Source organism: Podarcis cretensis, assembly GCF_951804945.1.
Source record: "Podarcis cretensis genome assembly, chromosome: 3".
Taxonomy (NCBI): Eukaryota; Metazoa; Chordata; class Lepidosauria; order Squamata; family Lacertidae; genus Podarcis; species Podarcis cretensis.
In genome coordinates, this window is record NC_137172.1 from 77,587,310 (window position 1) to 77,611,091 (window position 23,782).

Consider the following 23,782-nt stretch of genomic DNA (forward strand, 5'->3'; position numbering starts at 1 on the left):
CCAGCACTCCTTCTGTTCTACAGGAAAGTAGATCAAAATGTAGTACGTTAAGACTGCAATTCTAAATACACTTACTAGGCAGTGAGCACAGTGGAACTTCAGAGTATACCTGAGTAGGATAGTCCTATAAGAATCACCTGTCCACTTCTTGTGTAAGCCTGCCTGGAAGTCCATTTATTTGGGGTCAGTTTGTATTTATCATTCTACATAGAATGTTTCAATTAGCAAGGGATGTTTATAATCTCATTTCCCTGCACAGCAGCCTTGTGAGTAAGCTATTTTAACTCATTTCCAGTTTGTTGACCACAAATCTTAGGCTGAATGAAAAAGAGGGAAAGCACAGAAAACTGAAGCACAGGGACTTGCTCTCTCTCCTTCTTAGTAAGATCTCAGTTATAGCTGAGACATTTACATCTTCCTTTGCAAAGTGCAGTAAAAATTTGGAAAGCAAAAGCACAAGTAGCTCCCCCCCCCCCTTTGTCACTTTTCTCTGTAATATCTGAACATCTGAGTCTGGCAGAGGCTGCCTTGTGAACCTTGCCATCAGGGATCCAACCCTAATGTTCCATCCACTGGATGATGCTGGCCTCCGTCTCCTGATGTCAATGTTTTAAATGTACTCTCTTGAAAGATATAACCACCTCAAAAGCAGATAACTACATATTTTCGAACCCACCTAATATTGCTATTGGAACGCGGGTGGCACTGTGGGTTAAACCACAGAGCCTAGGACTTGCCGATCAGAAGGTCGGTGGTTCGAATCCCCGTGACAGGGTGAACTCCCATTGCTCGGTCCCTGCTCCTGCCAACCTAGCAGTTCGAAAGCACGTCAAAGTGCAAGTAGATAAATAGGTACCGCTCCAGTGGGAAGGTAAATGGCTTTTCCGTGCGCTGCTATGGTTCGCCAGAAGCGGCTTAGTCATGGTGGCCACATGACCCGGAAGCTGTACGCCGGCTCCCTCGGCCAATAAAGCGAGATGAGCACCGCAACCCCAGAGTCGGTCACGACTGGACCTAATGGTCAGGGGTTCCTTTACCTTTTAATATTGCTATGGGTATGGCATCTGCATATAGGATGACAGAGTTCAGGCTGGCATAATGAAATTTGCTGTTACTCATTTCATAGATTACTAGTATGACTAGATATCTAACTATAGTCATGTATATTGGCAGCTAGTTGCATATTATGAAGGACGTTTTTATAACTTATTTTGTAACTACTTTATATGAACTGAGATACATTACTCCACCTCATTTTTTCCTCGTAGCTGCCCTGTAAGGTAAGTCACCATAGGAAATACTGGTTATAAATATAGAATAAGATTCATCCTTGCAGTTCTCTCTACAAAATGGTTTGAGATCTAGCAGAAGAGGAGGAGAGGAGATATGATAGCCGTCTTCAAATATCTAAAGGGCTGTCATATGGAGCGAGCTTGTTTTCTCCTGCTCCAGAGGCTAGGAACCAACCAATAGATTCGAGTTACAAGAAAGGAGATTCTGAATAAACATCAGGATGAACTTTTGATAGTAAGAGCTGTTCAACAGTGGAACAGACTCCCTCAGGAGGTAGTGGTCTCTCCTTCCTTGGAGGTTTTTAAGCAGGTGCGTTAGTTGAGATTCTTGCTTTGTAGGGGGTTGAACTAGATGACCCTTAGTGCCCCTTCCAGCTCTACAATTCTATGATTCTATGAGAAGGGGGGGATTTTGTGGGTTCGCCCTTCCCTCTGCAGCCCTCCAGCACCATTTTCCTAACTTCTGAGCAGATGTTTGTGAGATGGAGGAAGAATGAGGAATCACTTCCCCTCCTCCTTCCTGCAGACGCTTCAGGGTCTCCTCCCACTAATCTAAATATAACCCACAATAAATAACATAATGGGAGGAATTCAACATCTCACTAAAGTGATTGTTCCATCAGGGCAAGCATTTTGGCATGCCTTCCCCTGCTCTGAGGGTTCTCCTGGCTGCCCCACTGTGAGCGCACAGGGGGAAAGCCACGTTGTGCAAGTGGCCGTCCTTGGGCAGGGTGTCTGCTGAAAGGACTCATGGGCTAACTCCCACCCAATGGGTTGTATCTAATGCTGCTGTTGTGTAAACAGAACAGACTTCAGTTCACAAAACAGGGTTTACCCAGCCTCTCCTCCCCCCTGAAGCCCTGCCCCCATTCACCCCAAGAATCTGCTGTGGAGATTCCCTCAACCCGCTGGAACAAATTTTTGAGAGTGCACAGGGCGAAATGAGGAAGAGAAAGTCCCATTGCATGAGTGAAAGTCTCTTCTACTAATGCACTGGCAGCATGGATATAACCTGATAAATATGTTTAATCGTACTCAAGTAAATTGAGAAAAGCAGCTTAATCCAAAGTACATCAGCTTAAAATGTATTTATTATTTAGATACCCCTAAGTAGAGTATGCATATTCATTGTATTCTGCATTAAGATGGCTATTGTTGCTGCCTTTGATATATGAGTTCTGTTTTCCCTGTGACGCACCATCTCTACAGCACTCTAGGATTGCACATTTTCCTTTGCAAGGTATTTTGAGGGAAAGTGTCAATAGTAAAATTAATCTATCTTGGCTACTGCTTGAGAGAAGATACATCATTATGACATTGTTTTGTTCTTTGCATGCAAGATTGTATGAGAACATTAAAGCAAAACAACTAGGGGGGAGGAGACTACCATCATATGAACCATCTTGGGTCATTTGTTTTTGGACTGTGAAACAATGAACAACTCTTGCTACACTAGCTCATAGAATCATAGAATTGTAGAGTTGGAAGGGACTATTCCTTGGAAATGGTGCAATGTGATCTGCCATTGCCTAAAATGTCACAATTATCCTTCTTGGGAGCTGATGTCGAGGAGCAAGGAAGCACCTGCAGGGGACAGAACAGACAGGAAAGGTGAGGAACCCCATATCATTATCTTCTTTTCTGTTTCTTACACCAACCATGCCCTTTTTTCTTTTCACTGCCTGAAATTTCTATGGCCTGAGGAGATACTTAAGTTGGCAGCTTAGGATGTGTATGTTGGTAGACTTCCTCAGAAGATGAGCTTTAGTGTTAGAACTTTGTGACAGATTTTTATTATAGTAATTTTGTATAATCTCCTGGTTTTCATAAGGTTGAACAAACATAATCAGAAATGCCTTTAATTGTTATTTAATCCTAAAGGTTATACACAATAATAGTGAAAGTCCAGTAAGATTATTGCACTGTGGACAACATTAAATCAAGGTTGCTAAATAGGCATTGTTCAAACTGCTGGAGGATCAGTTTCCTTTGAAAGAACTCTGAAATATGTAGGTTGGGACTTGGTTACCAACCATTGAATTTATTTTATTGATTGATTGATTGATTGATTGATTGAATTTATATTCCTCCCTATACTTGGAGGTCTTTTCAGAATGTGTTTTGTTGGTTAGATTGTGTGCATTTAGGAGGTGGAACAATTTGGAGCATGTTTTATCTTTGTTACCACTGAAGCAAAGTCTACTTTAGCAGTCTTTCCAGTTTTATGTTTTTTAATGAAAATCCTGAGAGAGCACCCTTGAAATCTCGATTTATTCTTCTTTGCCTTCAAATGTAATTTGTAATCCCGCATCCATACTTTACAAGCTACTGAAAAGGAAGTGAGGAATTGAGCCCAGGCTGTAAATTGAACGTAATGTTTGGTTGGCTATGTTAAGGTCTTCAGCAGAAGTCCCTAATGTGCCTTTGAAATCTGGAGACATGAAATGTTTGTTCTGGAAAATGGGCTTCCTCTTACTGCCCACAACCTCAGGAAAGGAAGGTTTCGTGTCCTAGTAATATATCAGTTCTTCAGAAGTTAACCATGAAACATTCTTGAAGATGAACTACATCATTTGGTAACTGAAATTTATTCAGTATCTGAATATAACCCAATCTTTTGGAGGGAAATAATACAATTTTGTTTTGGGATGCTATCTGTATGTCCATTCCTCTGTTCCAAAACATGCATCAACTGAAATATGCAGTTGTGCATATTTAGAAACCTTTTAACTGACCCTCTACACTGAGTATTTTACTTGCGCTGCTCAAGGAAGACCCGAGAATGCCCCTTTGAGCATACATCTATCTGGCAATTCTGTAGAAGCATTGCAAATGCCCAGTTTCTGGCCCACAAATATGAGCTCATTTCCGCAAGCATGTTATGAAATCCCAATATTCTTTGTAAAACCTTCAATTTGCGCAGGATTTTGCTGTCTGAGACATAAGTCAGGCATCTGAATCAGAATGATCTTGTAAGAGTTACTTCCATTGACTTGATTTGGTTTATTATTTTATCTGTGGACACACAACATGGTTTACAAGATTAAAATTAAAGTTACAGGGTGATAGCCAATGTTTGTCAAAGTAGACCTGTTGAAATAAAATCCACTGTAAATCGGCTCTGAGTTTGACTTTGTTATTTATAGATGACATCCAACTTTCCTAGCTTACTAGGAATTAAGGTATATAACAAGTCTGACCTAAAATGAGCCACTTCAGCAGCACTAACATCATACAAATATTAAGAAGAAGTAAATTAAGAAGTGAGTCTCAAAATGCGTATTTGGACTGCAAGGGTGGAATTCTTTGCAGAGCGGTCTGCAGTAGAAAACATCTAGTTGCCCTGTGACTTGGCTTAAACAGTGCTTTACTGTCTCTTACACCATTTGGCCTTCATGGCCTGTACTGTTTAGGGAACAGGACGTGGGTGGCGCTGTGGTCTAAACCACTGAGCCTCTTGGGCTGGCCAGTCAGAAGGTCAGTGGTTCAAATCCACATGATGGGGTGAACTCCCTTTGCTCTGTCCCAGCTTCTGCCAATCTAGCAGTTTGAAAGTGCACCAGTGCAAGTAGATAAATAGGTACCACTGTGGCAGGAAGGAAAACAGCATTTCCGTGCCCTCTGGCTTCTGTCATGGTGTTCTGTTGCACCAGAAGTGGTTTAGTCATGCTGGCCACATGACCTGGAAAGCTGTCTGTGGGCAAACGCCGGCTCCCTCGGTCTGAAAGTGAGGATGAGCAGCGCAACCCCATGGTCACCTTTGACTGGACTTAACCATCCACGGGTCCTTTACCTTTTACCTTACTGTTTAGGGATACAGAACTAACAGTATGAAAGATATCCATTTCCAGTAACAGCAATAACAAACCACTAATGTGATTAGAAGAGCAGTTTATTTGCATCCTATCTGTGGTTGTTGGAAGCAGTTTTGTAAGGATTGCCAGGATTATTGTATTTTAATGTAAATATTATTTTTTCACTTGTCCATGAAAAGGTTCAAAGATCCAGAAACAAGCAAATGCGTGAAATGTTTCCTGATGGATTCAGTATTCATCATGCAGGAATGCTGCGGCAAGACAGAAGTTTGGTGGAAAACTTATTTTCTCGTGGATATATAAAAGTCTTGGTTTGTACAGCTACATTAGCTTGGGGTGTCAATCTTCCTGCTCATGCTGTCATTATTAAGGTAAGAGCATATCCTCTCTCCATATCAGCCATTACATTAAAAATCTATAAAGTGTCATACATTTACCATTGTTTGCAAAAGGAAGGGTAGGTTTGTGGGGGTAAGGTATGCTGCTAATTATCTAGTAATGTTGGAGGGGGGTCGCTTGAAAAAATTGTCTCTCCCCTTTGGGAATCTGGTTGGATAGTAAAGATTTAAATATATCACAGATTATGGAAGGATTAGTTTAAGTACATTCCTGAAATCCTGCTGTATTTGCCTAATTTTGGTCTTCAGCTCATCTGGATTAGACTCGTGTGTGTTTATGTTAATTTTTATTAACTTTTCGTCAACCAGGGAACACAGATCTATGCTGCAAAAAGAGGCTCCTTTGTTGACCTTGGAATTTTAGATGTCATGCAGATATTTGGTCGAGCTGGACGACCTCAGTTTGACAAATTTGGAGAAGGCGTCATTATTACAACACATGACAAACTCAGCCATTACCTGACCCTGCTTACTCAGCAGAATCCAATTGAGAGCCAGTTTCTTGAAAGTCTGGCAGACAACTTGAATGCAGAGGTACGTTTTCTTAAGCGATTCTGCGTAGCTAATACATACGACCCTTTTGAAACCAATATGAGTAAAATGTGAGAAAATTCAGTACTGTTTATATTCCTAAATTATACAGCATCACTAAATAGTTTCGGGGTTTGCGTAGTGACACTGGGTAACATATTTTGCAAATGTAGCAGTGCTCTGTAAAGTCTAAATCAAGAATACTGAATTGTTTTTTTAATGTGGTTAGCCATTTTTATGAATAAGACCAAGTCTGGTTTAACAGCTCTCAAGCAGTTTTAAAAGCTGCTCAACACATCAGAAGATTTAATGGCTCTTCTTACTCCAACATGTTGTGTGTAAGAGGTTGGCCCAAAAAGGAGATAATTACATATTACCAGAAGGGATTATACTTTTCCTGATTATTCTCCTTGTACAGTACAAACCTTTCTCAAGTGGATTTCAATCTGTACATGCAAATGTAAAAACAAAAAAAGCGAGTTGTGTGAAGTTTGATGGGTCATGAGGAAGGACTAGGGGATAGGCCAATTCATTTTCCAAGCTCCCCATTAAACTGTGCTCTTTTTAGGATTCTGACACATACCTTTCTGTCAAGTTATAAGAGCCAGAAGAGGGAGGATCAGCACAAGTGTGGACTTCTATGCTTCTTGGGCTACTGCAGAGGGCTTCCTTCCCATAGTCTCCTAGACTATGAGAATGCTGTGAGTGGTGTTTCTTGGGTCAAGAAGAAGTAGCCAATATTAGAAGCTGTAGTAGCAGTTTTCTAATTTGTCAGGATTATGTTGGCATAGTGTGCAGATTCATATAGGTACCCATCACAGTGCTGTTGATTCAGATCTGAAACAATTGTGGGTAGAACAAATGCATTTTTTAAAAAAAGAAAAGGATAAAGGCCATCAGTGTCTGCTAGTCATGATTATTATATAATACCTCCAGGATCAGAGGCAGCATGGCTCTTAATACCCATTTCTGGGGAGCAACAGAAGGAGATGGTTACTGTCCTCATGCCCTGCTTGTGGACCTCCCAGGGTCATCTGTTGGCCACAAAATGAGTGCTGGAGTAGCTAGACCTTTGACCTGAACCAACAGGGCATTTATTATGTTTACATCTCTTCAAAAAATTTAGCAAGCTGGTATTACCTTGTATGATAGATATACCAATTGTCCTCTGAGATGTGTTATTATTTATTAGATTTCTATACCACCCTTCAGGGACGCAGGGGACGCTGTGGGTTAAACCACAGAGCCTAGGAGTTGCCGATCAGAAGGTCGGCAGTTCGATTCCCCGTGACGGGGTGAGCTCCCATTGCTCAGTCCCAGCTCCTGCCAACCTAGCAGTTTGAAAGCACGTCAAAGTGCAAGTAGATAAATAGGTACCGCTCCGGTGGGAAGGTAAACGGCATTTCCGTGCGCTGCTCTGGTTCGCCAGAAGCAGCTTAGTCATGCTGGCCACATGACCCGGAAGCTGTACACCGGCTCCCTCGGCCAATAAAGTGAGATGAGCGCCGCAACCCCAGAGTCGGTCACGACTGGACCTAATGGTCAGGGGTCACTTTACCTTTACTTTTATACCACCCTTCATCTGAGGATCACAGGATGGTTTACAATACAAAAACACAAAATACATACAACAGTAACAATCAAAAGCAATCACTGCTGCCACCTGACACATGGTTTAAATGCCATAGATTTTTTAAGTAGCCAAAGGCCTGGGAGAAGACAAATGTTTGCCTGGTCCCCAGATGTAGTCACTCTCCTATTCCCGCCCCCCCCCCCAAATCTTCCAGTAAAATGCCATATTCTTGAGGCAACAATAGAGACAAGCAAGTGAAGGACTGCTCTGCTGGTCCTGACCTTTGTTTTGCTCTCTATTTTGACAATGGGCATGCATGGACTGCCTCGTACTGCTTTGAACATTGACCACAGGGGGCAATCTAGCTTCCATAGCAGAAAAAAGCAGAAAGAAAGTTAGAACACTCATTTTTCTTTGGCCACCCCAAAATGCAATTTCGTTTTCGTAAAAGTTTAATTATGCTTTAAAAGATCTAGTGCACAGTAAGCATAAAATTAATCTTCAATGGTCAGGAACTGTGCCAGTTTCCGACAACTGAGGGTCAATGTTGAAGTGTGTTAATGATTTCTAATAAACTTATGTTAGTGAAAATAGCAGTGCATCTCAGCTGGTGTAACTGAAAATGCTGAAAAGCAAAAGTGTGAAGCACTGACAGGGCCATGAAACCATCATTTTTTATGTACTCTGGAACACTGGACATGACTTTTCCTGCTGACATGACAAGCCAGGAAAGATCGGTACTTGCTTGATTACAGAAAATCAATTGTAAGTCAGGCCAATTACAAAAGTCTTTCGTTTCTCTTGATTGTAACTCAGTCATTTATCTCTTTCAGTTCAGATGATATTATAAATATCTTCCATTCTTGCTTAACTAGCTTTTGCTATAATCAGAGGGAAAAGGCTTTGGAGTCATCAGGAGAAATCCTAATAAAGTTACCAGCTTTTCTGTTTAACGGTGCTTGAAAAAGCAAAAGCAACGCAGAGAGCAATTAGTACCACCTGCTTCTCTATGTTCAATTCTGTTGAAATTACACAAAGAGATGTTGCATCCATTTTCTTCCTATTGGAATACCCTGCACTTCTCCGAAAGCTACTGGGAAGCCTCCAGAATGGTATTTGATGTGGCTGTGGGGGTTGCCACAGTTGGAACAATGGCATACGTCAGTGGACATCAGAAATCCTGTGTGTGTGTGTGTGTGTGTGTGTGTGTGTGTGTGTGTAAAAGTGTGTAACTGCCTTCCACTTGCACTAAGCTGGGTTTAAGGCCATGCTTCAGTGGCTCATAATTAAAACTGCTGCATTCTTATCAGTCCCAGTGGGAAGACACTTGGTTGTTAAAGGCCAATTTAGGGTTAAAACAAAGAAAGGCTTTCAAAATAAGATGGGCAAGTCGGACATGCAACACAGTGTTGTAATGTGGAATGTTCTAAGGTGTTGGGTCTTCTGGATAGAATCCGGAAGGGACCTCCAACTAATAGGAAACACCAGATTTTCCCTTTGTATCTACTTTTGAGAACAGAGTATTTTAGAGATAGTTATCTGACCAAACTCTCACCAGTTTCCATAAGAAATGCCTTTACTGAGCTGCGTTTCTGAGTTAAGCCCACTGCAGTCTTCAATGGCTGCTACAGGAAGGTCCCACACGCAGACAGGCATTGTATTTGTGGTTAACCTCAGGTGGAAGACATCACTCATTATCAGGTAGCCTGCGTCTTATATAAAGACCCAAAAGATCGCTTTCGGAAACCTATGTTCACAAAGTAAGCAGGTACACCCCAGCAGAAATGGTTTGTTTTCTTTTGAGTGTTAAGAATAGCTTTTTAACACACAGAGTGCCCACCCTCTATGCACTGTTTAAAAAAACAAAATGGGAAAAATGAGTTAGATAAAATCGCTGTAAATTGTTGTGGTGATTTTAGAAATTTAATCAGAAATCAAGATGGATTTGAGATTGTTGGTATCTCTGGTAACGACTCTCTCTTACATCATGGCTGGTGGCTCACATTAGGGATTTTGACTGCATAAGCAATGGCATGCACAGCCTGAAAACTAGAAATAGAACAATGAGAACCTGCAACAAAATGTCGACCCTTCTGGAATACTCCTGTTCGTTTACTCCAGCCAGCCAGCCATACCCTCCTCCACAATACTCCATTCTGTCTTCCCTCCCACTCGATTTTATAACCCCTCCCTGGAATAGTCAGTCAGCCTTCCATGGCTGCTAAGCATGCTCAGTTCTTAACATGTGGTTTCCCATAGTGGATTTTTTCTAAATATGTTTTTTACTTGGTTTTTACTTTTTACTAAATATGTTTTTTTTACTTTTACCTTGGAATTCCCCAGATCCTTCTGGCACTGTGTGTGTGTGTGGTGCCATTTTGACTACATAAGCAACATCACTCAAAAATAAGATTCTTTAGTAGAGTAAGCTGTTTATAGGTGTTACGGATTATACTAATGATACATGTTATTAAAAGACCAAGCAAAAGCTGCTATTCTTTGTTTGATACGCTCATATATTTCCAATACTTACTTTGGAAAAGTGAGTCTTCAAATGTTCAAACGAAGCGGCACATGATGGAACTCAAACCGAAAAACACGCCCCCAGCACCTCACTTTAGAGAAGCCTCTCACTCTTTGGCATAGGCACCTAAGCTCTGCAAGGGAATCTGGCGGATTGTGAGCTGCTGGGTGCTCTAAGGGAGAGAGGTGGGGAACTTTTTGGAGCCTGAGGGGCACATTCCCTGCTGGGCAGCCTTGTGGGGGCACGTGCCAGTGTCAGAGTGTACATTTTATAAGTAGGCTAGTTTGTATGCATGCTCACATACAAGTCTCCGACCTTTATGCAGACAAGCAAAAGGCATCATCAGAGTTCAAGGACAGGGCTGATGAGGGGCATGACCCAGAGAGAGGGTGTGTGGCTAGGGAGGCAACGGGTGGAGAGGGTATTCCAATGGGATATGAGAGAACCTTGCATTGGCTTCATATAAATAGCCTGCTGCAGTACAGTAGTGCAACACCAGGCATCCTTAAACATATTCTGAAAAGTGAGGGGAAGTATCAGTATGCGCATCACTCAGGATTGATGCCAAGATGTATGTAACATGGTCTGTAACATGATAGGGTAATATACAGAGAGAGAGAAAAGGGGAGAGAAACAGGCCTCTGGAAGTATCTGAAATAGTGCTTTTGTTAAGGACTTAAAATACTTTGAAGCATGTCTCCCACTGTTCAGTATGGCAAATAAGTTCAGAAATGTTGCTTTAAAAATAGCAAGTAAATTGAAGGTTGCTCTGGCAGGACATAAAATATTGAGCCGTTTGGGGTGGGGGGGTGTTGTGGCAAATAGGTGGCCATTCAGAATATGGTAGCAGTTCCAAAACAAGCAAACTGGCATGACTATGCTGTTGAAGCACTTGAGAAAAGAATTCATGCTGTGCCAGTTCAAAGGCAAATGTTCTATCTTCTGCACACACCAGATTCCCCCCTTGCAAATTTTGATTTAATTATAGTGTTCAATACTTCAGCTACCCAGTAACTTTTGTGCAGGGATATAGTTCATTAAAGGTGTTTTACATCTTTCTGTGTAGATCTTCCTTTCATTACAGTGTCCTCTACGCTTATCTTGGACAAGGTCATTTGTAATGATGTACATTTACTGATGATCTGCACAAGTATGGTTGGTTTGAGAGGGAAAAGGGCATGGAAACAAAACTAATCCACATTACAATCTCTCGGATCGTTTGTATGACTTTTTTTAAATAATAGAATTATAAACGTAAGAAATGAATAATTATTTTCTCTAGGGACAGCATTCCTAGTGATTTTAACTGATTATAGTCTATGTTTCTGAAAATGAGCTAATCTATGTATACAGTTTTTAATGACAGTTGGACATAGCAGTTGTTTTGTTATCTACTCTGGCATATGTTGGTTCTAACAGAGCTATGCACCTGCCTTCCTTTCTTGTAAATAGCAATGAACAGTTACTTCTTTGCCTACCTGCAAACAAAATCTATTCAGCTTTGTAAAGGGGGGGGGGGACAGAATTCTACCTGCTACTTTGGGTTTTCCTTATCAAGCAGGCAATACAATGCTTTTTTGCTTTTTTCTTTAGGAGTCAAGTTTCTGGAAAAAATAAACCAACAAAACTGTTTATGATAAAATGTTCTTAGTTATGTAGTTATGAATCATTCACAGAAATCAAAAGCATTTCCAAGTCCTGTCTTAGAACTAATTTTCTTGTGGGTGTTGTGGTGACGTTGAGTGTCAAAATTTGCATGTTTGCCAAGCTACCAAACAAATGCGCAAAATGAAGTGTTTCTCTCTGTGTCCAAGTCCTGTATACCAACACCTCCGAAAGGATTTTTTTTAAGGTCCTGCCATAGGGCACAGCTCAGAGATGTCTTCCAAGATTTGGGGAGAGGGGAAGCTGTACTTGTATGGCAATGCCTATGGCAGCCTTCATACTTGGAACTGGAGTCTAGGCAGAGTCCCTCTTTCCTACTTATCCATCTATCTATTTACTATATTTTTATGCCACTTCAAACAATTGTTCTCTCCCAAAGCTGTTCACATGAGTTTTCAAAAAGAGGAAAGGAACAGGCCCAGGCTTACAAACAAAGAGAACAAGACACACAAGGGGCAGAATGTGGAGAGGAAAGGTTGAGATCAGTTCTTCTTCAAGGCCAAAACAAAGTCAGAACGGATTGTTGTAAACCACTCTTGAGCCTTTTTGGCCAAAGGCCAAATGCCTAGAGTATATGGTGAACTACAGTCATTTAAATCCAGTTTGGGCTAGGCTGATCTTCCTTTCTGGTGGTCTTCTTGGATACCAGTTGGTGGTCCTTGTACTCTTGGCCAATGGATGGAACCAGAGTGTTGCTTTCCTCCCTCCCACCCCTTCTGCAGCTCAAGGGCAATTGGACATTGGAGCAGAGTGTTCTTTTGGCAAGGTGTCGGGAAGCAAACTCCTGTAATGGTCCATTCCTTGGCCAATGGAAAGGGGCAGATTTGTGTCCCCCTTGCCATTATGTTCTTCCTGAGAAGTGGGGGTGCAGCCGGCCCTCCTCTGCCCCCCGTGGCGCATGGATTCCTGACTGATGACAGAGGTCAGAATGTGGCTGCTGAGGAAATAGATTGGAGAGTACAGTATGCAAAGCTTTGCCTAAGTGGCAGCTCATGTCTGGAACCTACCCCAGGTGTGATCATGTAAGGATAATGGGTTTCTCTGCTCCCTTGTATCCCAGGAGTTCTGGGGCTTCCAAGGTCTATGTGTCCACAGTTCCCTGGGGCCTTTGCACATGACCTGAACAAAAAAGATAGATGATACTTTCAGTATATTTTTCTCTGCCCCCTTGAAATGGGAGGTGTTTAAAAAGCAGGAGTGACACAAAATAAATGGTTTCAGCTCAGCTTTCCTTTTTCTCTATAAAAAGAAAAGACGACAGGGCACTGAAGTGGACACAAGGTGGCAGCAAATCTTCAAAAGTAGTTTATGTTCTGCAGCACCATCTGTGTTCAATAAGGGCTATAATAATATTAAAGAGTTTAACATCTTCATGGCTGCAGTCTTTAATCCATTCGTTCTGTAGTAGCCCTGTTGATGTTTAACGAGTGCAATTCCACAGTGAGGATTTTCTTTAGGGCTATTTTGCATATTTGCCTGTTTGCTATCTATTTTTAAAAGCAGCATTTTGGTTCAGAGGGGCAAATTTTTGCAAGGCCAATATTGCTATCATAGCAGGGCAGGGAGAGAACATGTTGAGAAGGAGCACATTGTTACATTTTCTGAAAGGAGTGTTATAGTTTCAATAGTCCAAAACCTAACATTTCCAGGAGCAATAATGATGTTGTGTAATAGGATGAAATGCCTTCACTCCTCTTTCAAAATAGAACAAGCAAGTACTTCACTGAATCATGGGCAGAAATCAAATGCATACATTAGTTTAGGTAACAAATTGTGTGATATGCCTGTGGCTTAGTACCTTTTTTCCTCTCGTTTGGATGGAGATGCACTCATTTAGTGTAGATCTGCATTTTTAACCTTTATGCGGCCCCATTCAGATATCAAAATAACCTTTATTTGACTTTAAATGTCCATGATAGCAGAGAGATACAATTTGGCTCAAACAAAATATGGTGCTATTAATGCAGTTGGAGAATTTTGTATTAAAGATACTTTAAACAGCTTCATGTCATCCTGACACAGGTTGTGGGGCTCGGTTAGGAGAAGGCTTTGTTTATGATAAGATAGAAGCTTGGGGTGTTAGAATGAATGGAAATGTTTTATAGGATAATTTTGGAGAGGGGAATTGGATTACGATGGTTAGACTCTTGGGGAATGAGTTGGTAGTACTTATTTTCAAGTAAATGTGCTTTGTTGGGGATGCAAGGTTTTCCATTATAAATTCACTTGCTCGGAACTAGTTTCCATATAAATCAGTGAGGCTAATTTCTAAGTGAATATCAATGAAAGTGTGGAATTTCAGAATTTATTTTATGAACTTTTTTTTTACAGTGACTCCATATAATCTAGTGCTTTGGAATTGGCCAAGTAAATGGGTGTAGTTTTGGTGCTGGTTTTTACTTAGCACTTAATATAGTTTGATGACATTGTGTGCATTTACGGCCTATCTATACGTCTCAATCACATTTCAGCATTTGTGTTGTATGAGTCAGTTTGCAGAGTCCATATTACAATATATTCTAGCTATATGGGGTGACAGGACATTGTCTTATCGTGGTAGTTTCCATTCTGGCTTTGCCCTTTTAAAAACAGCCCCTTTAGCTAGATGTGCAGTTCAAGAGAAATGATACAGCTGTAAAATAATTGAAATGTATTTTTTTAAAGAAAATTGTACACAAATTCTGTGGCATCACTTCAGTGTTTGTGTATGTATCTGTTAACCTTGACATGCATTCCCACTTAAATACATATGACTAAATAGAAGAGTGTTCCCCACTTGGAATTGTACAAAATTGTTAACGCCCAAAATGATGATGGGATGCAGTAGGATCCAAAGTTTCATTTGAAAGGGATCATTTAGTGAGTAGAACTCTGCTCCCATGAATTGAAGCTCCTACTGTTTATGGAATGTAACTTCTAAACCCAGACCAATATACAGAAAGCAAGATTATAACCTCCCGTATTGTACCAGTGAGTTTTCCAGCTTCCTTTAGCACATTTGCATGAAGGGAGGCCATAGACGGAAATGAGAATCAGAAGAAATTGCCTTCTCTCTTCTGTTCATGAATTTCTCCACAAAAGTAAAAAGCCTTCTCTGAGTGAAGGATAAAAACTGGATGCAACTCAATATCCTGTTGATGCCCAGGACACTTGAGCAAACATTTTCCATAAAGCATCACAGCAATGTTGAAATGCATAATCTGGTTTTCCAAGTGTACTGCGTTCTAAGTTTGTTGGCAGAATATGACACTCCTACTATGAAAGAACTAATATTGTGGAGAAACTTTCTATCAGGGCCTCTGATTTCAAGAAAAAGCCATAGGATGGAAATACTTCAAATAAATAAATAGTGAAATAAATCTTGGTACATTTTTTTATTTTTATTTTTTAAATGAAGCCCCTTAATTTGCCAGCTCGGGAATATTTCATTATAACATTCCTCATTTCCTGCTCATAGAATTTATGGTTGCCTTTATATCAATTTCGGCTCTTAACATGTAAATTTAATTTTATTTCTTCCTACTTGCAGATTGCTCTCGGAACAGTGACAAATGTCGAGGAAGCAGTAAAGTGGATAAGTTACACTTACCTTTATGTACGGATGAGAGCAAACCCATTAGTATATGGCATCAGTCACAAGGCTTATCAGGTAGAAAATGCATGAAAAAACTAACCTGCTTTCTGGTTCCATAATCCTTTCCTGATGGGAGATTAAATATTTGCCAGTGCTGCTTTTCCTGACGTCAGCAACTCCTCTAAGTGCTTTAAAACATGGGAAATACTCCATTGAACAAAATGTAAAAAGGAAAGCAACTTGAATTATTTTTCCTGAGTCATCCTGATAGATAAAGTTTTGAACAGTCAGGCAGAACACACAGAATACAGTCAAATGAGCACACAGCGTATGTGAAGGTGGCCTATTCAGACCTGGTTTCGTACAGCAATCTCTCTCAGTATTTCGGTGCTAAATATAAGCTTTGCAAACTAAATGTGAAAAAGTTCACGTGAACCCCCTTGTGCGTTCATGAATGCATGAGCAGTTGTGGGTAAGCACTCGCTGATGCCCCTTCGCATCCACACATTCATTGTTATGAGAAAGGGGTTCAATGTGACCCTTCTGCAGCTACCAGAATGTGTGGTTGCCAGGCACACCAGCAGTTGGATAACCCCTAGCTCTTTCAGTTCAACGCTCAGAATCTGAGAGTGAGTGCTGGTATAGTGGTTAAGAGAATAAACCCTGAATATTCAAGCCTGTTGAATGAACTCAGTAGGTAATCTTATGATCAGCACTGCTACTCAGTGCTGGATTTACATATAAGCTAAACAAGCTTTAGCTTAGGACCCCACTCTCTTGGGGCCCCCAAAAATTTAAAGGGGGGAAAACTGGATGTACATTTCCAAAATATAAGATAAAAAACATGTGGGTGGCGCTGTGGTCTAAACCACTGAGCCTCTTGAGCTTGCCGATCAGAAGGTCAGCGGTTCGAATCCCCGCGACAGGGTGAGCTCCCGTTGTTCGGTCCCAGCTCCTGCCAACCTAGCAGTTCGAAAGCACGCCAGTGGAAGTAGATAAATAGGTACCACTCCAGCAGAAAGGTAAACGGCGCTTCCATGCGCTGCTCTGGTTTCGCCAGGAGCAGCTTAGTCATGCTGGCCACATGACCCGGAAAATTCTGCGGACAAACGTCAGCTCCCTCAGCCTGTAAAGTGAGATGAGCAACCCCAGAGTCGTCTGCGACTGGATGTAACTGTCAGGAGTGCTTTACCTTTTTGTTAATTGTATTTCTTAATTGTATTTCAGTTCAACAATTACTTTGATAAAATACATATTTTGTTATGTGCAAACAGCTTTAGATACCTATTAGGTCCATAAATTACCAAACAGCATATATTCAATACAAAAAACTGACAATTTGTTGTTGACAAAGGACAGCTAGACATATAAAGGGCTCCATTACTTTCAGTAGCTTAGGGCCTCATCAAACCTAAATCCAGCCCTGCCGCTACTCATAGAAGGATAGTAATAATTTGTCTACCTTGGTTACAAAAAGATAATTGGTGGCATCCCACATTGCTTGAGAAAACTTCTCCTGGTTCAGTAGGACAAAGTGATGATGATAATTATTTGGTAGAATCCTTTTTTGATAAAAAAAATACCCATTTTTCTTGTAAGAGAATTGCAACATCATAGCTACAAGCAGTGACTGGATAGTTTGTCAAGTATAATTTTTTGTCACACAAGGTATCATTTGACCACACTTAGGTCAAAGCTAAGCCTTTTCTCCTTCTTATGGCTGATAATTTATTCTTTACTTTCACATTCTAATGAGACTTACAGCTTACAAATGCTGAAAAGGCAGGTGTTTGTCTTTGCTGCTATATGTAGACTGCTCAGGCTCAAATATAAAATTCTAAGAAAATTTCTTAAATCTGCCTTTGGTACCTGGTGTTTGCTTAAATTGTTCCTATAACATTAAATAAAATCCAATTCCCTCTACTCATCTTGAATATATTTGAATACTTGAATATATTTGAATTCTGAAATGACCCTCTTTAACACAGAATATTCTCATAGGGAGATAATAGGACTTTTAGGAGCCCAAGCTGGAAAAAAGGGAGAATTCAATACAGTGAATCTTTGCCTGTCTTCATATGTACTACAGGGGAAAAAAGAGACTTCTTATTCTTTATACAGTTAAGGGATTTAGAACTTCATGCTAACATTCAGTTGTTGTTTGTAGTAACTTCTTCCTACTGCAGCCAGTGGTTACACTGAATTAAAACTTTGCTCATCTCTGAGTCCAGAACAAATTGGTCCCAGCCCTACTGTTTCAAAGGGATGGGTTTCATCTTAGAGGGGAAGCTTGGTTTTGTGAGTGCAATTTTAGGAATAGCGAAGCAAAAATTAGTTCCTCTTCCCCTTGCATTTCATATGTTAAGTAAATATTCTTCAAACCATTAATATATCTGGCTATTACTTAGTATAACAACAGCTACAATAAATTCTTCTAAAATATGCCACCTTTTGTTATTACTATCCATAATAAGGTTATTACTATCCATAATAAGGTTATTTGTCAAGTTATGTATACCGACACATCCCAAACTTATTAAGCATTTTAGTTCTAAATATTCTAGATAAATTGAACAGAGTCAAATGAAATCAATAAAATTGTACTATGTATGCATATCCATATATTAATCTGAAACTGTAAAAGTGGGAAGACAGGCAACAAATAAATATATATAATGATTTACTGTATTTTAGATGGATCCAGGCTTAGAGAAGCACAGAGAGCAGCTAGTGATTGAAGTTGGCCGAAAGTTGGACAAAGCTCGGATGATTCGTTTTGAAGAGAGAACTGGATTTTTTTCTTCTACAGATCTAGGCAGAATTGCCAGCCACTACTACATTAAATATAATACAATTGAGGTACTTTCTCTGCATACTTTCTCATATTTTGAAATAATGCCATGAAGATCTGTTTAACAGCATCTTCATCTTAGATTTGTGATAAAATAAATAGCTACGATTCTGTTCTTGCTTATGTGCTTTTAAATCCAAGTTCTGGAGGGGTGAGGGAACTTAATCTGGTGTAACATTATTGTTTGCATTATCTTATTCTATAAGGGAGGGTTCAGAGAAAACTACTAGTAAGGTAGGATTGACTCTGTGGAAAACACCATTTTATTCAACATGTTGGAAATGTGTATGTTCTGAAGACATTTCAGTAATTAGAGTGTTGCAGAACTTGGGATTGTAAAGAGGCAGTGATTTCTATCCTGTTATGTGTTGGTCACAAGCAGCATGGTTTCCACTAAAACTTTGATTATTTGTTTCATAATCCACAATGGCTGGAACTAATGTAATTAATCGTGTAATTAATTTCAATGCATTTCAGTGGAAAGGAAACATTGAAACCAATGCATAAAATCACAATTATTTACATATTATTTGCAGTCTAAAAATATATATAGTGAATACTGTTTGTATGATTTCGTTAATGACCTTGGACAAACATTTGAATTGTGGCAATTTCAGCTCCCATTTCCATTTCTGACATAATTCTCCAACACCCTATGAAGAACATTTGTGTATGTGTTTGCAGAAGTGATATGAACTTCTGAAAAGTGTTAGCATTTGTTGCTCCATATTTGAAAGACTTACTGTGAGGATCTTAATTGAAAGATGTTGCATCTTTGAACATACAGCCCCATTTAGGTTATTTAAAATCAAATTATTGATGTCCTCATATTCGGACTCAGTCACATTTTAGTATGCACTACCTTAAACTTTCAGTTTTTAAAAAATGGATACACCATTGGCACCTTGATGACTTGACTTTTTAGAAGAATCTTGTCCTGTGTATAGCAAGCTCCTTTAACCAAATTCGAGCTAATGCTTTAAATTACACAATGTGAAACTAGTATATATGCTTCCTGTGTTCAAAACTCCACATCACTTTTCAAAATAAAAAAAGGTTTCATTTGAGTGGCGATGTTGACAATAAGTTCTCCATCTCTACCACTTTGTGTCTAGATTGGCACTATTGATAAATATTCTCAAAGGCGAACCTCTCTTTTTTTGCAGACTTTCAATGAACTGTTTGATGCTCATAAAACAGAAGGTGACATTCTTGCTATAGTGTCTAAAGCAGAGGAATTTGAACAGATCAAGGTAAGAACACATCACCATTTTTTTAAAGGCTTCTTTTCTACACATGGAAAGTGGTGTGTGTGTGTGTGTGTGTTACTGGATACAGGAACGCCTTCATTTACTGCTATATAACGACAGCTCCATGCATCTCTCTGTCTCCCATGCACAGTGTTGCACCTGTGAGTTTGGTGAATGCTAAAGCCCACACTAACAGGGGCTTCTTGAGTACAGCTGGCCGGATATACATGTTTTAGGCCAGAATCTTATTTTCTAACTAGAGTACATTTTCTAATCCCGGACAACATTCAGTGATGTCTACCTGCCTTGCACAACTGGAAATCCAGTGCAGCAACTGGAAATCCAGTGCAACAAGACTTCCAGTTTCTGTTCTCTCCTCTGTAACCACTTTCCATGCTTCCAGAATTTGTTCTCAGGCTTTCCCAACGGTCTAGAGCAGATTTTGAATGTGTGCAGAGAGCTGCTGGGGGGACGGGGGAGAAGGAATGGAGAAACCCTGTTACGCAAGCAGATGCCTGCTCATGCTACATCTGATCTCACCCCCAGTTTTTAATTCATGGAATTCACTTTAAAGTGAATAGTCTTAATGAGGAATGCAACCCAGAGGGCTGTGAGTGTTCTGTTCTGGCAGCTCTTCAAGAAACGGGGAAGAGGTTGAGTGTACTTTATAAAGAAATCCTTTCAAGATGAGTTGGAGTTTTACTGGCTAGCATTGCATTAGAGAATAGTCACTTTCTTTTGCAAAATTAAGAATTTTAAAAAATCAAATCACCGCAATCTCCCAAAGTCTGCTTTGAATCTGGATGCAAATGTTCCTAAATGTTAGGAAGAAAGGCAAAACTGACGTTGTGATGAGAGTTTAGGTGCCGCTTCAAGTTTATTGAAACCTCAGCCACTTCATTCATTCAAAAGCTGTGCCAGTGAAGCAAAGGATTTGATGTTAACAAACTGTAGTTTGGTAGTTAACAGAGTGGGGTCTTCTTGAAGTGACATAATTGGGGGATGATTGAGAAATCCTGCAAATGGTTCAAGTGACATTTGTGACTTTTCTGCTCTGCTTTCATGTTGAATGAGCTGGTCAGGGCTTAAGGGAAACGGCCTCTGTATGGTTCCCTGCAGGTGCCAAACATTTACCCTCTTTAAATAAGTTTTAGACTAATAGACTTTCAGCAAATCAAAGAATATGTAAATGTATGCTCTGTTTTGCAAGTATGAGTGAAAATTTGAAATACTATGCATTATTCAAACTGTAGATATGAATATTTCTTTACTTGCATTAAGACTTAATCTTATTAACAGTGAAAACCTTAATACCATGAATCATAGTACTTCAGAGTTTTGAGCTAAGAACATAATATGCCACATGCAAACTATATGATTTTAATGAATGCATTTAATGTTAATTCAGGTTGGCCCTAATCCAGAAGGACAGAGGTCATACTCTGGTCAAATAAAAAGGGAAATCTCATCAGGTTGAGGATGGTACGGTCAGAAGACTTAATTTTTGAGGCATATCACATTTTTATGTGTCAATGGCAACCTTAATAAAAGGTGATACATAATGAAATGCAATTGTGTCATTATTAAGATAGTTTCAATTAAGTTTTATTAAGTACAGTGCTGGGAGACTTGTTTTTCAGAAACTGTAGACTGTTTAAAAACACATTTATTGAGAGATAATTGGCATTTAATTTTCATGTGGAAGATTTAACAAGTTGCACCAGTCTTTTCAAAGTCTATTAATTTGTGTTTCAGGTGAGAGAAGAAGAAATAGAAGAGCTTGAAGCCTTGCTGGGTGATTTCTGTGAACTTCCCGCTCCTGGTGGTGTAGAGAACAGTTACGGGAAAATAAATATCCTTCTGCAAACATATGTTAGCCGAGGAGAGATGGACAGCTTTTCCCTTATTTCTGATTCTGCTTATGTTGCACAGGTATGAACGTGTGCATGTATCCAATGAATACTTACCCCAGAAACACAGAAAACTAGAGGCCCCATGTGTTGAAGCCCATACACATTTGACATGAGATTTGGATTTGAAAAACTAATAGTTTTGTGTGTATGTGTCTCAACCTATATGTAATGCATATATATATATATAGCTTATTGCCCACAGAGGATCCTTTTCACAGTTACGTTGTTTGTTGAGGAGCTCTGTGCATCTGCCATGAAGCTCTGAAATATTGCACAGGACAATGGAAATGATCTCTTATTTTAGAAAACCTGTTGACCTAACCATTGTCACCCAAGAAAGAAGGGTCAGACTTAGAATATACCCAGTGCTCACTTCTGTGGTTGGTCATTGTAAGGCAAGACTTATCATGGTAGATTATCATGGCTTTCAGAAAGCCTATCCTAGGGTTTCAAAAAACTTTGGTTGAAAATTCTTTCTGTATTTTCTTCACAAACTTTGTGCTCTTTGTTGACTAAAAGCTTTTCTATTCAAAGCATTTGCATATCCAAGGTGATGTTCAACCACAAGAAACAAATAAATAACATACAATATGGTAGCATAGATAAGAAGATAAAGCAGCAATTTTTAAAAAAATTAATTTCTCAGCAAATGACTTATGAAACTAAGTTGCTTTCAGCTTGTTGTTGGAAACTGTAAAGTGAAGCTGCCAGCTGCCGCTTCAAGAGAAAATTACATAATATGGATACTACAATGGAGAAAGACCTTCCTGAACATCCATGTTGGGGCATCATCCCTTCAGAAAGTTCTGTGTGTCCCCAAGGGAAGGCAGAATTAAGTGGCCAGGCCTGGAAGTTAGTGCTGTCAGCTCCTGAAGTTGGAATGAGAATATTTTGTGCCATTTGTTTGTTTTAATAGTTTAAATTGTAGTCTACACTGGGGTTTTGGCCGAAATAAATATGAGCAATTAATGTCATCCATAGTTGCACCGTTCCGTTTGAAACATATGTGTATTGTAATAGATAAGGAATAGACATAACAATACAATTTATCACCTGCTTGTACCCTACAGAATGCAGCACGTATTGTCCGAGCTCTTTTTGAAGTGGCTCTTCGAAAACGCTGGCCCGCGATGACATACCGGCTACTAAACCTTAGCAAAGTAATTGACAAGCGATTGTGGGGTTGGGTCAGCCCTCTGCGTCAATTCTCAGTCCTGCCACCGTCAGTCCTTTCCAAATTGGAGCAAAAGAATCTCACAATTGATAAGTTGAAGGACATGAGGAAAGATGAAATCGGTAAGATACAGGAAAAAGCTAAGTCAGTGTGTCTTGACTAGATTGAACTTTATTTCTGTCTTTACTGTTTTGCTTGCATTTCAATCCTCCCCTTATCCTGAGGCCTTTGTGGTATTAATTTTAGACTACTGAAAATACTTCTCTGTAATAAAGGCTCACAACCTAAATTTATATTGACTTGCTTGCACATTGCTTTGTTCTTGGAAACATATTAATCCTCCTGCTACTGAGTCCCATGTAGCTGAAATGCGACCTGATGACATGGACAAGGTCTTGGGCCAAGCAATATTTCTCTCTCTGGGCCAATTTAAAAGTTGTTGTGTGATTGCCTCCTTTCCCCACCACTTCCCTTAGACTTCTGGTAAATGCAGATTTGTTTCAAGTTTTATATTTACTTTGCAGGTCACATGCTTCATCATGTGAATATTGGCTTAAAGGTCAAACAGTGTGTCCATCAAATTCCCTCCATTACAATGGAAGCGACCATCCAGCCAATTACACGCACTGTGCTGAGAGTTAGGTTGAACATCACTTCAGATTTCAAATGGAGCGATCAGGTAAAGATGCCTAAAACGTAAAGCCTGGAGAATTTGCTAAGTGACTTGGAATCCTCTGGGTTTAACTCAACACACAACCAGTGAGCATGATTTTTTTTAAAGTAACTTTTCCTTGCCTATACTTCAGATGATATTGATGTATGGTATATGAATCTTGTATTTTGCTTCACTAAGATCAGAAGCATATAGGTTGTGAAGCTATGCCTCTAAATTGGCATCCATCACACTGAATGTTACCAACCACATGGGTAAATTTTAAGCAATCCCATGAATCCAGGGAAACTGCAAAGCATAGCTTTTTGCAAGAAGCCTACTAAGAAAAAAATCTGTTGGTCCCACACATTCTTGCATGGGGACATGCATAGGAGATAGGAGTCTTTACTTTCAACATTAAATAGGTTCAAATATGCCTTGCTGATGTTAGGCACAGTGGTATTCTGAGACATTTTACCAACGCTTTTTTCATCAGTCGAAATAATGCACCCGCCAGTTTACTTTAATGTGCAGATTGAAAGTCTTAACAGAGCTAGAATATTTTTAATG

The 23,782-nt window shown here is 39.8% G+C and overlaps 1 protein-coding gene across 2 annotated transcripts in view; it reads left to right on the forward strand.

Annotated features, from left to right (window-relative positions):
• Positions 1 to 23,782, forward strand: part of ASCC3 (activating signal cointegrator 1 complex subunit 3) — a 226,427-nt gene that overhangs the window by 125,575 nt on the left and 77,070 nt on the right. For both annotated transcript variants that reach the window (XM_079971589.1, XM_079971590.1), the window contains exons 15-22: positions 5,287 to 5,478; positions 5,815 to 6,039; positions 15,328 to 15,447; positions 18,067 to 18,231; positions 19,390 to 19,476; positions 21,229 to 21,405; positions 22,457 to 22,682; positions 23,085 to 23,239. In XM_079971589.1, coding sequence (XP_079827715.1) covers positions 5,287 to 5,478; positions 5,815 to 6,039; positions 15,328 to 15,447; positions 18,067 to 18,231; positions 19,390 to 19,476; positions 21,229 to 21,405; positions 22,457 to 22,682; positions 23,085 to 23,239 — 1,347 coding nt within the window. The remainder of the gene's footprint in view (positions 1 to 5,286; positions 5,479 to 5,814; positions 6,040 to 15,327; positions 15,448 to 18,066; positions 18,232 to 19,389; positions 19,477 to 21,228; positions 21,406 to 22,456; positions 22,683 to 23,084; positions 23,240 to 23,782) is intronic.